The sequence below is a fragment of the Pinus tabuliformis genome, chromosome X (assembly GCF_031772625.1).
Source record: "Pinus tabuliformis cultivar Carrire ecotype Pingquan chromosome X, CPIR1, whole genome shotgun sequence".
Classification (NCBI taxonomy): Eukaryota; Viridiplantae; Streptophyta; class Pinopsida; order Pinales; family Pinaceae; genus Pinus; species Pinus tabuliformis.
This window is the reverse complement of record NC_142308.1, coordinates 950,952,200-950,966,256: the sequence shown is the minus strand read 5'-3', so window position 1 is coordinate 950,966,256 and position 14,057 is coordinate 950,952,200. Positions and strand designations below refer to the sequence as shown.

The 14,057-nt window shown below is 38.2% G+C and overlaps 1 protein-coding gene across 1 annotated transcript in view; it reads right to left on the bottom strand.

The window, feature by feature from the left end:
* Positions 1–14,057, bottom strand: part of LOC149142842 (protein OSB1, mitochondrial-like) — a 217,803-nt gene that overhangs the window by 186,364 nt on the left and 17,382 nt on the right. Inside the window, exon 2 of the mRNA XM_089451598.1 lies at positions 11,640–11,775. Coding sequence (XP_089307724.1) covers positions 11,640–11,775 — 136 coding nt within the window. The remainder of the gene's footprint in view (positions 1–11,639; positions 11,776–14,057) is intronic.

Below are 14,057 nucleotides of genomic sequence, written 5' to 3'. Positions count from 1 at the left end.
AGGGGATACTTAAGCCTAGATTTTGAGAATATCCCTTGAAAAGAGGTGTTTCGGACCTAAGGAGAAATGGCTTCTATGCAATCCTTGTAGAATTTGAGTTACAAAGTTGTGGGACCAAAAAGAACCCAAGTGGACCCAAACTAGGTCACGGGTATGAAGTTCATCAACAATAGAGGTGCTTGGCCAAGCTAGGAAAGAGAATAGGATCAAAGGAGTAATTTCCTTTCAAAATTCAAAAGCAATGATCCAAGTGAGGACACTAACCCAAAGCAACCTAGGGAGATGAGCAATCCTTGAGCTAGGGCTTGCAATACCTAGGGATTCCATCGTCGGATTGAGCTCAAACTTGGAGGACCCTTGAGAAGACCCAAGCGCAGTTGTGGACCGATTTTCAAGGGTTTTTTATGGCTAAAATAGATTTTGCTTGATGCCTTAGTAGACCTTTTAGGGTTAGGCCTAGAATTGGAAAAGGTGAAGGAAAGAAAGGTTATTTTGACCACCAAAGGGATGCAATGATCAGTGCATTGCTTCTTGGGTCTAATGGAGTCAAGATATGCCTAGATCAAATATTTTATTATGCTAAGGAGCCCTAATTGACCTTCATTGGCCTTTCCAAGTGCAACAATTAGATTTTAGGGTTTTATACTTCAAATTTGCAAAGGAGATGAAGTTTCAAGGCCTTTTAACCTATTAGGTGCCTCTAGGAACATTCACCCACTCACTCAAAGAGCAATGCATGCATTCAATCATTTATTCAAGGTTTCAAAGAAGAATTTCACATTATTTTAGCCCATACAAGAATAATGATAACAATAGCATGCATTAGACAAGTAAGATAACAAGAATAACATTAAATTTCACTTACATGAGAGAGGGTATATCCATTCATCAACTTTGCATTAGAAAGAAGCTCCATCCAAACATCATAGTGCATCAAGAAACTCCAAAAATTTCATCCAAGGCAAGTGCGAAAATCACAAGAGATACTAATCAATGTTTTAAAAGTCCGACACCGATTCGGAAACGGCTGAGGGTAGGCTCCGACTCCGACTCGGTATCGACTCGACCAGTTTGATTACAATGACTTGGTCATTGTAAAAAATACATTAAATATTTTTTTTTATAAAAAACATACTTTTAAGATTTTCATTCATGTTTCCAAACACAAAGCTTTAGAATATAGAGAGAAGACAACATATATCAAAGTAGGCTCATGAATATATCCATTATACAAAATGGCACCAAGTGCACTATCCAATACAAAGTTCATCCTTAGCCACCAATGTCAGGATTCTTTTCTGCCTCAGCCTAAGGACAATCACTAGACTACAACAACAATAATACCAATTCTCTGCCCCTAATGAAGTCTCAAAACCCTTGATTTAATTTTGGTCAAGCTCCAGAAAAATCAGAGGTAAATATGTATTTATTAGTCCATTGCCAGAACGTTTGCCTTTTTAAAAACATTGTATGGCTCAATGCATTGTTTCAGTTTTCTAATTCATGCCACTAGGATAACCATACTTCGGCCTTGTAATTTTCAGAACTTTCTCACAGTGATAGATTACTTTAGGGCTATAAATATGCAATAAACAACAACCCAACCATTGATATGTAGGAGGCGGAACAACTTTTGACAAATGTGCTTCAGGATTTTTGTCAAAGAGTCGAATCGACCGAGTTGTTACCGAGTCGACCGAGTCAATGACTAGCTCGGTAACAACCCGGCCAGCCGTTCTGTTTCGGCCATCATGCCGACCCGGCCAGGCATTGGCTCGGTCGTTTTTTAAAACAATGATACTAATCCAATCCAAGTGATAATAAGAGGAATGAAAGAGCCTCTCATCTGTTTATACAATCCATAAGAGGGTTCGAATAGCCTAAATGGCCTGATTAAGCTCCAAATAATAATATAATGTGCAATAGTAACATGACTTGGTGACAAGCCCACCAAGATAACTCAATAATACAAAGATGAAGCCTCTCAAGATGGAAAAAGAGTAGACAAAATGAGTCGTTGGGCAGTTGAGGAGGCTTAGTGGAGTCCAAAGTGTGCCAATGTGAGAGAATAGGCTCCAAACATAGCGATCAGGGGGTGGGCCCCTTGATGTCCAAGCATATCCAATGTCGTGTCCCCAAATGGGTGTGGGGGCACAATGACATCCTCATGGGTCTCCAAGTGAATTGACAATGCATGTATACCATCTGTAAGGGATAGAATGATGATATAATCCCTCCCTATGTCTCCCATGGTGAGACACATCATCATCTAGACCCTTGAACCTCTATCAAGTGTGTGGTGCAAGTGTGAAGCCAGTTGGGCATGGTGATCCAGGTGCATCATCATCATCCAAAAGGTGGAACATGAGCAATCAATGAATGGTGTTGAGGGATCCATGAAGTGGCAATCTGCTCTCTGTTATGGTGGAGGTCCATGGCTCTCAACACCCACCTTACAAGCGCCAATATGACCCTTTGGAGGACTTGGACCACGTATAAGGAGACCAAGCCCCAAATGGAAACCCACCTACAATCTTGTATAAGATCCAATGCGTCTCCCTGCCTTCCAGTACAACAAATCATTAGAGTAATTGAGTAAAAGAGCTTACAAATCATGGAAAACAAGTGGACACTTCATAGTGGCATGCCCTTCCATAGTGGGCTTTGGCATGTACAAGTGTCTCCAAGCTTAATAAAAGGGTTAACCAAGGATTCTATTAGGTGGTTTCAACCTTTAAGGGGGTGACATGTCCATGGCACATCCATCAAGTGGTAGGTGGCATGTGATATAATGATGGAATGGAGTGGGGATCAGGGGAATGCTCCAAGCCACATGTCACAGTACAAGGGTAGCTATAATGGGGGAAACCCACACTTGGGTATATGAGTGTAGGAGGGAGCAATCGTGGTGCATGAGTTACCTCGGCCTTTGTTTAGATCAGGGGAATGCTCCAAACCACATGTCACAGTACAAGGTTAGCTATAATGGGAGAAGCCCATATATGGGTATATGAGTGTAAGAGGGAGCAATCGTAGTGCATGAGTTACCTCGGCCATTGTTTTTTCACCCTTCTTCATATGATGTCTAGGCTATAACAATGATTACCCCCTTAAGGTGGGGTAGTTCATCGCCTACCAGGGGTTGGGACAATCATGGGTTCCTTAATGATGAAAGGGGTCAATATGAGGGAGCCTAGGAACCAGGGTGATGGCCATAATTATAGGGGTAGAGCTCATAATTGGCTTTTGCCCACATGCTAAATATGTATGTCCCGACCATCTTTTGCATTTTATGGTACATTTCTTGTTGAGAGTGGCCAAAATATGCTTTTTCTTTTTTAGTTGCATCAACCTCTGGGGCATCATTCCAGGCCCGAACCAAGGTGTGGACAAGGGGAGGGGGAAGCTAACTCCTTGTGGACCCAATGGACAAATGTGGACCCAGATGGGAAAAGTGATGAATGGGGTTATAATAAGTGGAGGGGAGGTGATGTATATGGCGTCGGGAAGCAGGACCACACAACCAAAATCGGGTTTTCCCATGTAGTGTCATACCTAAAGTTAGTAGCCAGTAAAGGAGATGACACAGGACTAGGATACAAGGTTAACCATCGAATTAGGCAGAGGATACAAGAATACAAACGTAGTCCACTCTTTTCGCCAAATCTCCTCACTAATCCATGCCCAAAAGTGTCCATGATAAGTAAACAAAAATACCCAACTACACAATGAAAAGCCATACCTTCGAGGTTCGAAGGCCCACCTTCAAACATACGATCATAACAGATAGGTGAGGGACCACATGGCTGGAGCAGGTGGCGGAGAATATGGCACATCGACCTATTTGATGATTGCAAGGGGCTATTGGTTGTTGGCTAAGGACCATCTAGGAGAAAAAAAAATATCCCAAGGATACTACCCACGAATGGTGGGTAACGGACTCTAGGCTCTAGCTACTCGCTCCAGTTCTAGTTGTGACTCAGGATTGCTTGATATGACTTCGAAACAAGTTTTTCACTGTCAATTCGCCCCCTCCCTCCCCCCCATTAGATACAATGTGAGAACAAGAAAATCTCTCCATTGCAAGATGTGTCAATACTCGAGAATAAATTCTTTGATATGATTGACATACCTTACTGGTTGTTGATGACCATTGCCAAGAAGCAATCCATCCAAGGTGAATCTTTATTCTTGCAAGGTTCTTGTGACTAGAACATTTGTCTAAATAATGACTATCCTTTCTACAATGCTGACAAGGATGACGATCAAAACACTCAACTTTCATGTAGATAATGCAATGACAATGTTGGCATTTGAGAATCTATTACGGAAGTGGAGCAGGTGAAGATGAGCTTTCTTGAAGGAACCCAATACTATGGAACTAGATTGGTTCGGAGTAGTCTAGAAAGTGAAAGATCACTTCAATTTCATATACAAAACCTGTTTTGTGCTTGTTGTTGATGCCTTCTTCCCAAGGTCTAATGATGGGCTTGGGGAGTGCAAGCAAAACTTCATCATCTTCATTTGAATGTGTTGGTTGTTGACAAGAAGCTTTCTCAAATTCAAACTAAGAATTGTTCTAAACAAAGGCTAGCTCAAAATACTGATTCCTAATTAGATTTATTAAGCTTTTATATGTTTATTAATTATATGTTTTGAAATATCATGGTTATAAATTTAAATCATTATTATCTAAACTTATTTTAATGTGACATGCATATTATGATTTTTCCCTAGAAAATTTGTTTGTAATTTTATTAATAAAATCAAAATTACAATATAAGAAAATGAATATAATCAATTTATTGTTCTTACTACTTTTTACTTTTTATTACTTTTTTAATTGAGCTAACATTATGCTTTATTATTATTATTTTTTTATTTAATGCTTCATTTTATGGACACTCTGACATTTAAATGTGTACACTCATTTATAGACACTAAACATCTCCCCCATACTAGGTTGTAGAGTGTCCATCGATGCAATAAATCCAGCTACAATTGTACAGGTTAGCCCCAAACAAGCATTAGTTTGATATAACAATGGAAAAACGATGGAAATATCATAATAGCTCGATGTTTTGTCAATATGGAAGACATCCAATGGGATTGAGTTGGGGAGATCCAGCAGTGTTCATGTTACCATACTTAGGTATGGGAGGGTTATCACGATACCCTATTAAGTGCTTCCAACCCTAAGGGGAGGAACAAATCTTAGGCCGACCCTTTTAAATGATTGGTGTTATTGCTTAGGGTTTACTTCATGAAAGGTATCATAGTTTATACTAGGTTATGTATACCATATTCCATGAGCACCTCTATAAAGGGAGCACTTAAATTCTTGAGTTACCTTCCCTTGCCTTAGTTTCTCCAAGCCCCCTTATTTTCCTTTTTCTTTCTATGACCTGGCTTATTTAACAAGGCCCATTGATTTATCATGTAATAATGATGATATAATCCCCCTTTAATGATGGGCAATTTATCGCTTCATTAGGGTCGGCATGTTCTTTGAGAGTTCCTTTTGCTTTGATAGTGTGAGATATGCATGGGCATTCTCAAGTACAAGTGGCTATATAAGAGGGGGTAGAGCTCAAACTATAATTGGCTTTTGATTGCGTTGCATCCCTTTCCATTCATTTGCATTTTAACATTTGGCTTATGCTTTTTCTTTACTTACAGTTGCATCAACCTTGAGCATTTCTGACTCCTTCTCATAGGACGAGGTATCTAAGGTACCAGTGTAAACAACTAGCAACACCCAATCAAGAGATGGGATAATGAAATGAGGGAAATGATGACAAGTGTTAAGCATGAAGAACATGGAACACTACCATCGTCAAAGCCTCCTATTTATGCCCCGCCTAGACAGAGAAACAATGACCAAGGAAGGTCACACTGGGCTAGGGGCAAATGATAGCCACCAAGGTGAAATAGGGGAACAAGTACACAACCAAAAGCGGTCTATATTCCAATTTCATCCTGTGATCCATACTAGAATGCCTTAAACATTAAATTAAAGCACTTGAATGCAAAATTGGTTAATGTACTTAACAATAGATGATCCACCTTCATTGGATGACCAATTAATGCATTGACCAGAGAATGGGTAAGAGGCATCCGGCTGGTTATCTGTGGATCATGGTAGGTGCTCCTGGCTGGTAAGCTACATCATATGAGAAAAATATTCTCTTAGGGTTACCCATACATATGGATCAGTAAGAAGTCCAAAATGATGGGACACACTTCCCAGTCAACCAGAAATGTGTAGTCACCTTTGCTATCAGGCCTTTCAGAGACATGGTTGACTGCAATATTGCACCATTAGATTGCTCAAACCTGATGCCTGGATACTCTTCTCAGTATGATCAGCATGCAGTTCATGATGGCCATCTCAACACACATACACTACAGAATATGGTAAGGTCTATGAAGTCACATCTTCATCCTCTTCAGAAATTCCTTATTTCTGGAACAAGTTCAATTAGACAGGTCAATCTCAACAAACACTTTATGCTTTTTATTGTCTGCCAAGCCAAGGAATATAGCCACAACTAGGTGTTGACACATAGCATGCTAGATCTTCTAGACACATAGACTGATGTACTTAAGGAACCCAAGGAGTTTCCCTCCTTATAGCACTTCCTGTTTCAATCTACAGGTGTTTGAAACAACAAAATTATAGCTTGCTGTCTTTAATGTAAAGATACACAAAAGGTATTTTGTAATAATAATTTATTATATATAAAAATGTACAAGTGATGTTGAATGTTACAATGAGGACCCGCATATATACTAGGTAGGCGTCCTTTCAAAATTGGGCATGTCCTTTTCAGTTAACTAATGACTATTTAAATAATCATCATTTTGATTATTCATTTATTTATATTTATTTATGTTTATTTTATTTTATACAATTTTAAGTCTGTAACATTGCCTCTTCCTATAAAAAGCTTTGTCCTCAAAGCTTTAATGTTATCGATCTTCTTCACTTAATGTTTATCATCTCGATATATATAATTTGGCAATCGTCTCGTCATGTAGCTCATGAGTATTATTATTATTAGTAATAATAATAATAATAGTAATATTTTTTAGTTGAATTAATTATATCACTTAATTAATTAAATCAATTAATATATATGACCATATGACTTATATAGCTCTACATAACCCAACCGGATTTTATATAACCCCCATGTAATTTATGGCTAATGTGAACTTAATAATCTGTGTGACTTGGCGACAGGTTATGGGTTTGGGTTACGACTGTTGATACCACATAAAATGGCGGAGACCATGCAAAACGACGGAGTCAACAGTGCAGATAGCTAGGTGGACGTTGGGTCAAGGGAACTGGTCGACAAGCAACGGGAATAGAAGATGCAGCGAGGTTACTCGAGGACTGAACAAATTGATGTGTACTTTGTCTAAAACTTACACTACAACTATCACTCCTCCCTCTGTTCATGGTGATAACGCACGTCAATATTGGTAAATGTTTATGGACCTCTTGAAGCACAAAAAGATATGTACTGAGCGTGTTTTCTATACTCAATTCACCCAATTCACTATCTTTATCTCCACTGTTGTCGAGCAAGGGAAAGGACTCTGTCCTATTAAGCCCATTCCCTATGGTAAGCCAACTTGGTTGAATATTATGATCTTCACCAAAAATTTCAATTTGTCTTTGACCTTGAACCAAATGTTCAATTATACGATAAAGACATTCGGGCTTCTGGGTTGATCCATATGGAGGTTCTTCAGTTACAATTATATCTACCTCAATGTTTGGAGCATAAGATGTGGTGGGATATTGTTCTTGATACCCATCAAACAGTGCTCTTTAGTGTGCTTGAATAAAGCTTCTCAGTCATTTATAACAACCTTTGAAGCAACATTGTTTTCATGGTTTGTTTTAAGCCAACAAATATCTTCAACTCTTTGAAATCCCCACTTTTTGAAACAAAGGCATCCCTCTTCTAGACTCTCGACGGAGCCAACCCATAGAAAAACAAAGGAATGAGTATCTGCAATATCCTCGATTCGAAGACTCCTACCCGGAACTCTGCGAACATACTCATCCATGGGCATATCTACGAGAATCGCATCGAATTTGGTCCCGAACAACTCTAGAGAAAGCACTGTCACACGCAAATCACATTTCAAGTACACAGGATTGAATAATCGTTGCGCATTGCGCTTGTCCTTAATCTTCATGGGCTCCTTCAGTTGAGGGTACTCCTCTGCCACTACCGACATATCTGTGTTTCTAATAAAGTTATGTGGTCGAGCGCCCGTGTTAACAAAATGTTGCCAATAATCGTTCTACTCTACCCTTGTGGGAACCCTCCCATATCGAAAATTCACTCCACTCTAACGAAGGGTCATCTCTGCACCTAGTTTCACCATATTCCGATGGTCTGGAGCCGGAAAGGACACCAAATTGTCGGGATGCCAGGGAAACCCTAACTGTCCATTGGAATTCACTGGCGGTCCATTCACCGGAAAGGGCCCCAAAGTGTTATATTTTGGACGAATTGGAACTACCGACGCCCTCGCCGGTGCCTCAAATTGCCATGGACCGGAAAACTGATCGTTATAAAAAGGATAAGAATTGGCTGCAGGAATAGGTAAATTATGGGATTCAATGTTGTCTTGGTCAAGAGAACCCTCAAACATTGTACTGTTGAAGTTGTTCTGAAATTGTACGTCTCCACTTGAGACTACTTCTGCAGCCATCTTTGAATGGAGTTGGACTTTTGTAATTTGATACGAATTTGTATCTATGTAAGGAGAGACAGTAGGAAAGAGCCCCCCAGTTTGCGTAGACCTTCGTGAAGAAAAATCACAGAGTGGGAGGCTGTTGTATGTGTCCTTGCCTGCTTCTGATTTTTTTATGATTTCATCATTACTGCCATATTCATCATCCTTGGAATTTAAGTTTTCATTTAATCTTCTTGATTCTGCATCAAAAATTACTAGATCATCATCTTGATCTACATAATCCTCATCTACATCATCTTCATTTGGATCCTCATCTTGATCAACATAATCTTCATCGACATCATTTTCATATTCATCATTATCTATTGCATCTTCATTCTCATTATCATCATTCTGATCAAAATCTTCTTCTCTTGCTTCACTTTGTTTCGTTTCTCCATCGCTATCATCTTCCTTATTATCGATTTCCTTTAGACGTGTTGTAACTTATGCATATGATTTTTCCCATTGCTGAAGCTTTTCTTGAATTTTACTAAACTACTCAATGAATTTAGGACGTAAACGTAATGGCATATTGTGTGGCGAACAACATTCAAGGACTCGCATGGTTATATTGTGCGGCATGGCTCTGATACCACTAAAAGAACAAAACTTATAGCTTGTTGTCTTTAATGTAAAAATACACAAAAGGTATTTTGTAATAATAATTTATTATATATAAAAATGTACAAGTGATGTTGAATGTTACAATGAGGACCCGCATATATACTAGGCAGTGTGGGGTCGTTAATATGCCATGATTATTCTCACTTGTGAAGGTTTATTCCACCCATTTCCACCATTCTTCATCATGACATTTATTATAATTTATCATTTAAATCCATTTTATAAATAATTTATGCTCTCATGGATGAATGTTATTTATTCTCTTTTATTTTTAATAAATTGATTATTATGCATTAATTTATCAATGATAGTTCTAATAAGTTGGTTGTAACATCATTCGCCATTCTTAGCCTCCAAAGTAACTTCCAGATTGAAGATTTGATTTTTAAATCAGCCAACTCAGAAATTCGCTGGTTTAAGGAGTGACAGTTTTGCGGTTAAGATTCTGAGCAAATGAAGACGAATTTGGAAAATCCGGAACATGGGTTTTGTCCAGAACGGGCCCAATTATCTTCGAAAAGAATAGATTGCCCAAATTCGGCTTGTACAGGGAGAAACGCAGGGTTCTTTGAACACAATTTTCTGGGATTTGCTGTTGCGGCCGCCCTCCAAATCTTAACTGCAAAGCCAAAATTCGCCTTGATCTGGTTGATCAATTGGTTAGGATCCATCCAATTCTGTAAAACAAATCATTTTGTAATTATCCATGCTCTGATATTTCTCTATTTAAATAAAACCCAAGATCAGAGACGGGGGGGAGAACGACTGTTTTTATAATTCTAGTTTGAGAACCAATGGTGATCGTAGAGTCTTGCTGAAGACCTGACTTTGTTATACTTTTGCTGATGCGATTAATATAAAGACTTAGCGTTCATTCCGTTGTTGCATCTGGAGTAACTTATGGCAGTGTACCATCGGTAGCCAAGGGCCCAGCTCCGACGGACACTTGCCGTTGTATTGTTATATGGTAAATTGCGTGTGGATTGTTTATCTTTCTTACATAGTAATCTGATATATCTTTTATGCGATATGCTATGCTTCATAATTGATATCTGAATCTGAACGAGTTCCTTGTCTCATGTCTCTGCATTTATTCGAATTGCATCTTTCAGCTATTTTTGTAGCGGAATGTTGGTATGAATGCTATTGTTATCAGATCTATGTGAAATAATATTTGTAAGACTTGAAAGCAATATTACTTCGTTCAGAAACATAGTCATATCATCCATTACTCTCATATTGCTGTAGAACGTGTACATACGGTTGAGGGTTGCTGTTCTATTAGTGTGTTTTGTATATATGATTGACGTTCTTGTTTTACAATGAACTGCTGTTCTAAAATCCATTTGTAAATATTGTCTCATAAAGTAAAGTTCATTGAAATTACTTTTGAAGATTGTTATTTTATTGCCGAATGTATGTAAGTTGATGCCGAGAATTGAGAGTGTTGAACTCGCGAGATTTAGTTTCTTTCCTACCGTTCCTTTTTACTGTTGTTCCATTTCTGAATTGCCATTCCATTCTGCTTTCTTGCTGTTCCTTTTTACTTGCATTTATTGCTTTGGTGTGAGAGGAGGATCAAGGCTGTCGTGAGACACAGCAGACGCTATTATGTTCCCAGATCCATGATCCATACTCTAATTCCTTTTCCTTCATCAATTTCTAGAGGACTGAGTCATTGCTACCATATCCTCGATTGATGGTTGTTTGAATGAATGATTTAGTTTAGAACATTTCAGTTTCTTGCTTTAGATTTTGTTTCCAGCTTTCATTTACTTGTGGGTTTTAATCTCTATATTGCACAACATTGCTCTTAAGAAAATAGCCGCCTCAGACAGAGTACACTCTTGAAATAAAAAGTCGTCCCTGGGTTGATAATTAATGTGAAGGTAACTAGGAGTTCAAAAGACACCTTTTTATCGCCCCACAGGCAGGTGTCCTTTCACGATTGGGCATGTCTTTTAGACGTGCCTTTTCAGTTAACTAATGATTATTTAAATAATCATCATTTTTATTATTCATTTAGTTATATTTATTTATGTTTATTTTATTTTATACAATTTTATGTTCGTAACAGTGCTAAAGCTAACAAAATTAACTCCTTAGAGACTAAGAACAATATGAATACATAAAGCCCATTCCAAAAGAAGAAACTCCATGAAACTGCAAATATTTATAATAAAAAGAATAGCATTGCTTAAACTTCCTATTAGATGTGCCAGTGATGGAAGAACTAAGTCATAGTTAACCTGATATCTCTGTAAATTAGCACTTTGACCAGGTGTTGTTTGTAAACCAAGGAAACCTGAGACATACACTGTATCATTTTCTTTCAGGTGCTGTGCTGCAGTTTCTGCTAACTCATTCCAAAATACCAACTTAAGCCTGCATATCATGAAAGATACACAATAATTAATGCTAAAAGAAACTCCAAACAACGTTGTAGTTGCAGCAGGTCTATCTTCAAATTGAGATGAATCTGTGAGTTATGAACCATTCAAAAAGAATAATAAACCGGTTTACGACACATACATTCAAGCATGCAACACACAGCAAAAAATATGATTTCTAAACCAAAAGTAAAATGGAGCTATAAACTTTGGTGAGAAAATGAGTTTGCATGAGGAACAATCATCATCTCTACCTGCCTGGGAATCTGGTAATAGAGAAGCTAATAACTCCTATCCTTCCCCAAAATATCATTAAGAAGATAATAGAATAACCAGTATTCAGTCATGATGCATGAAGAAGCAATTGTATAATACGAATTGACGAAACAATGTTTTTTTAATGCCAGGCTGTTCTTGATGAAAAAGGAGAGGTGGCAAGAGTACATAAGAAAACTCATTTAGGTTGGTTGACTAGATTTTGTGGACTCATAGAATGATTTGACTATAGCACATGAAGGAACCCTGAATCTATAACAGATTATTCAGAGATTTTGGGGAATCTCTCCTTTTCACAAGGGTCGTGCTCCCTCCATTTGAACAGTTAACTTATGGTAAAATACAAACATAGATAACATGGTTGTCAGGAAATTCTTAAAGATGTTCACTAATTCCATAGGAAATGAAAGGGTTTCTAATGAAATATCAGAAGGTTTGTGCAGAAATAAAGAATAAACAGCAGGAAACTAAAGATCACCCAAATGGAAGCCTAGAGGGGCTGCTCACATAAACATCAATGTGAATCCAAGACATGCCAACCACCAGCTCATTCTGAAGAGGAAAGTGCTAAGTAGGACAAATGGAAATAAACTGAAGTAAACATTACAATCCTAAAAATCTCTGACTCAAGTACACACTCCAAACATTAAATGATAAGGAAACCATGCATAAAATCTTCCTTGTTCAATATGAAGAAATGCCCTCCCTCAATCCTAAAAATCTCTGACTCAAGTACACACTCCAAACATTAAATGATAAGGAAACCATGCATAAAATCTTCCTTGTTCAATATGAAGAAATGCCCTCCCTCCAAAGTCTGGAGGAGCTCAAAATGAAGAATCAGCAAAGGTGCCTTAAAAACGAGGTAACAAGAAGAGCAGAACTGCATTTAATCCTATATAGCCAACTCTGAAATAAATGACAGAGTGCAAACACGAGAACCAGCACAAAGACTGTGAAAGAAGAGCCTCTGCAGAAATCTTGAACTCTCAACTTCAGGATGCTTCAGATCAGATCCAGACATTTGTGAATTCAAAGAATAAATGGAACACAGATGGCCCTTTTCAACTGGGGATAAAGTGCAGGTGGAAGAGGAACATAAGAATCATAGCCTTTAGCAAATATATGGGTAGGGAAGGAAAATGCAGGAGAGGATGAGACTCCCAGGAAGAGCAGCACTGAGAGAAAGTCCTACTGATCCTTAAGCGCTAGAAGGCCATAAAGATCGAATTCACAGCGGGTTTCATGTGAATCCGTCTCCCTGTCTTTAACAGCAAATCTTCAAATTTACAAGGCAGGAAGAATTTGTAGTTTGAGCTCTAGCAACTTTAACCTTCATCTTGACTGAATAAGCAAAAAGATGAGCTTGAACAATTACCTGGAGGCTGGTAGTTAACTACAGTCATGTGTATGAGCTCTGTAGACTGTCATCGTTTTCTTCAGCAGACAAACTGCTCAGCGTGTTGAAGATAATATAGACAAAATCCTTCCTACTCTTTAATGGCTAGGCCAACTGTTGATACCCATGTCAATGCTTTATTGGACATAAATTTTTACCCTTCAGAGGGGGCGAGGCATAATTGTTTTGAAACCCGGGGCGGGCAACATAACTCCTATAGCTCATCTGATCAACCTCCAAGGTGCACTCCCAAAGCTACACAAGAGTTAAAACTTGGCAGCAAGTTTAAATAAATAACCATTTCATCAACAACAACAAAAATTATTAAATAAATAAACCAACTGCACACATTGCAAAATAATTTTCATTACAACGGTTCCCATAAAGCTACGAAACTAGTCAGTGACATGTTCACTAGCTTTGCACCTTTCAACCTTCTACCCGTAACCCAACTACTGCGAGTTGCTCATGAATATCTGTGATCTTCAGAAGGTAATTGGTGACTATGTGTGATATGGTCATCACTATGGATTTGAATTTATTTCACAATATCATCTTTCTAATTATGTTTCGAATTTGGTAAAGACTAACCAGGGCATCTA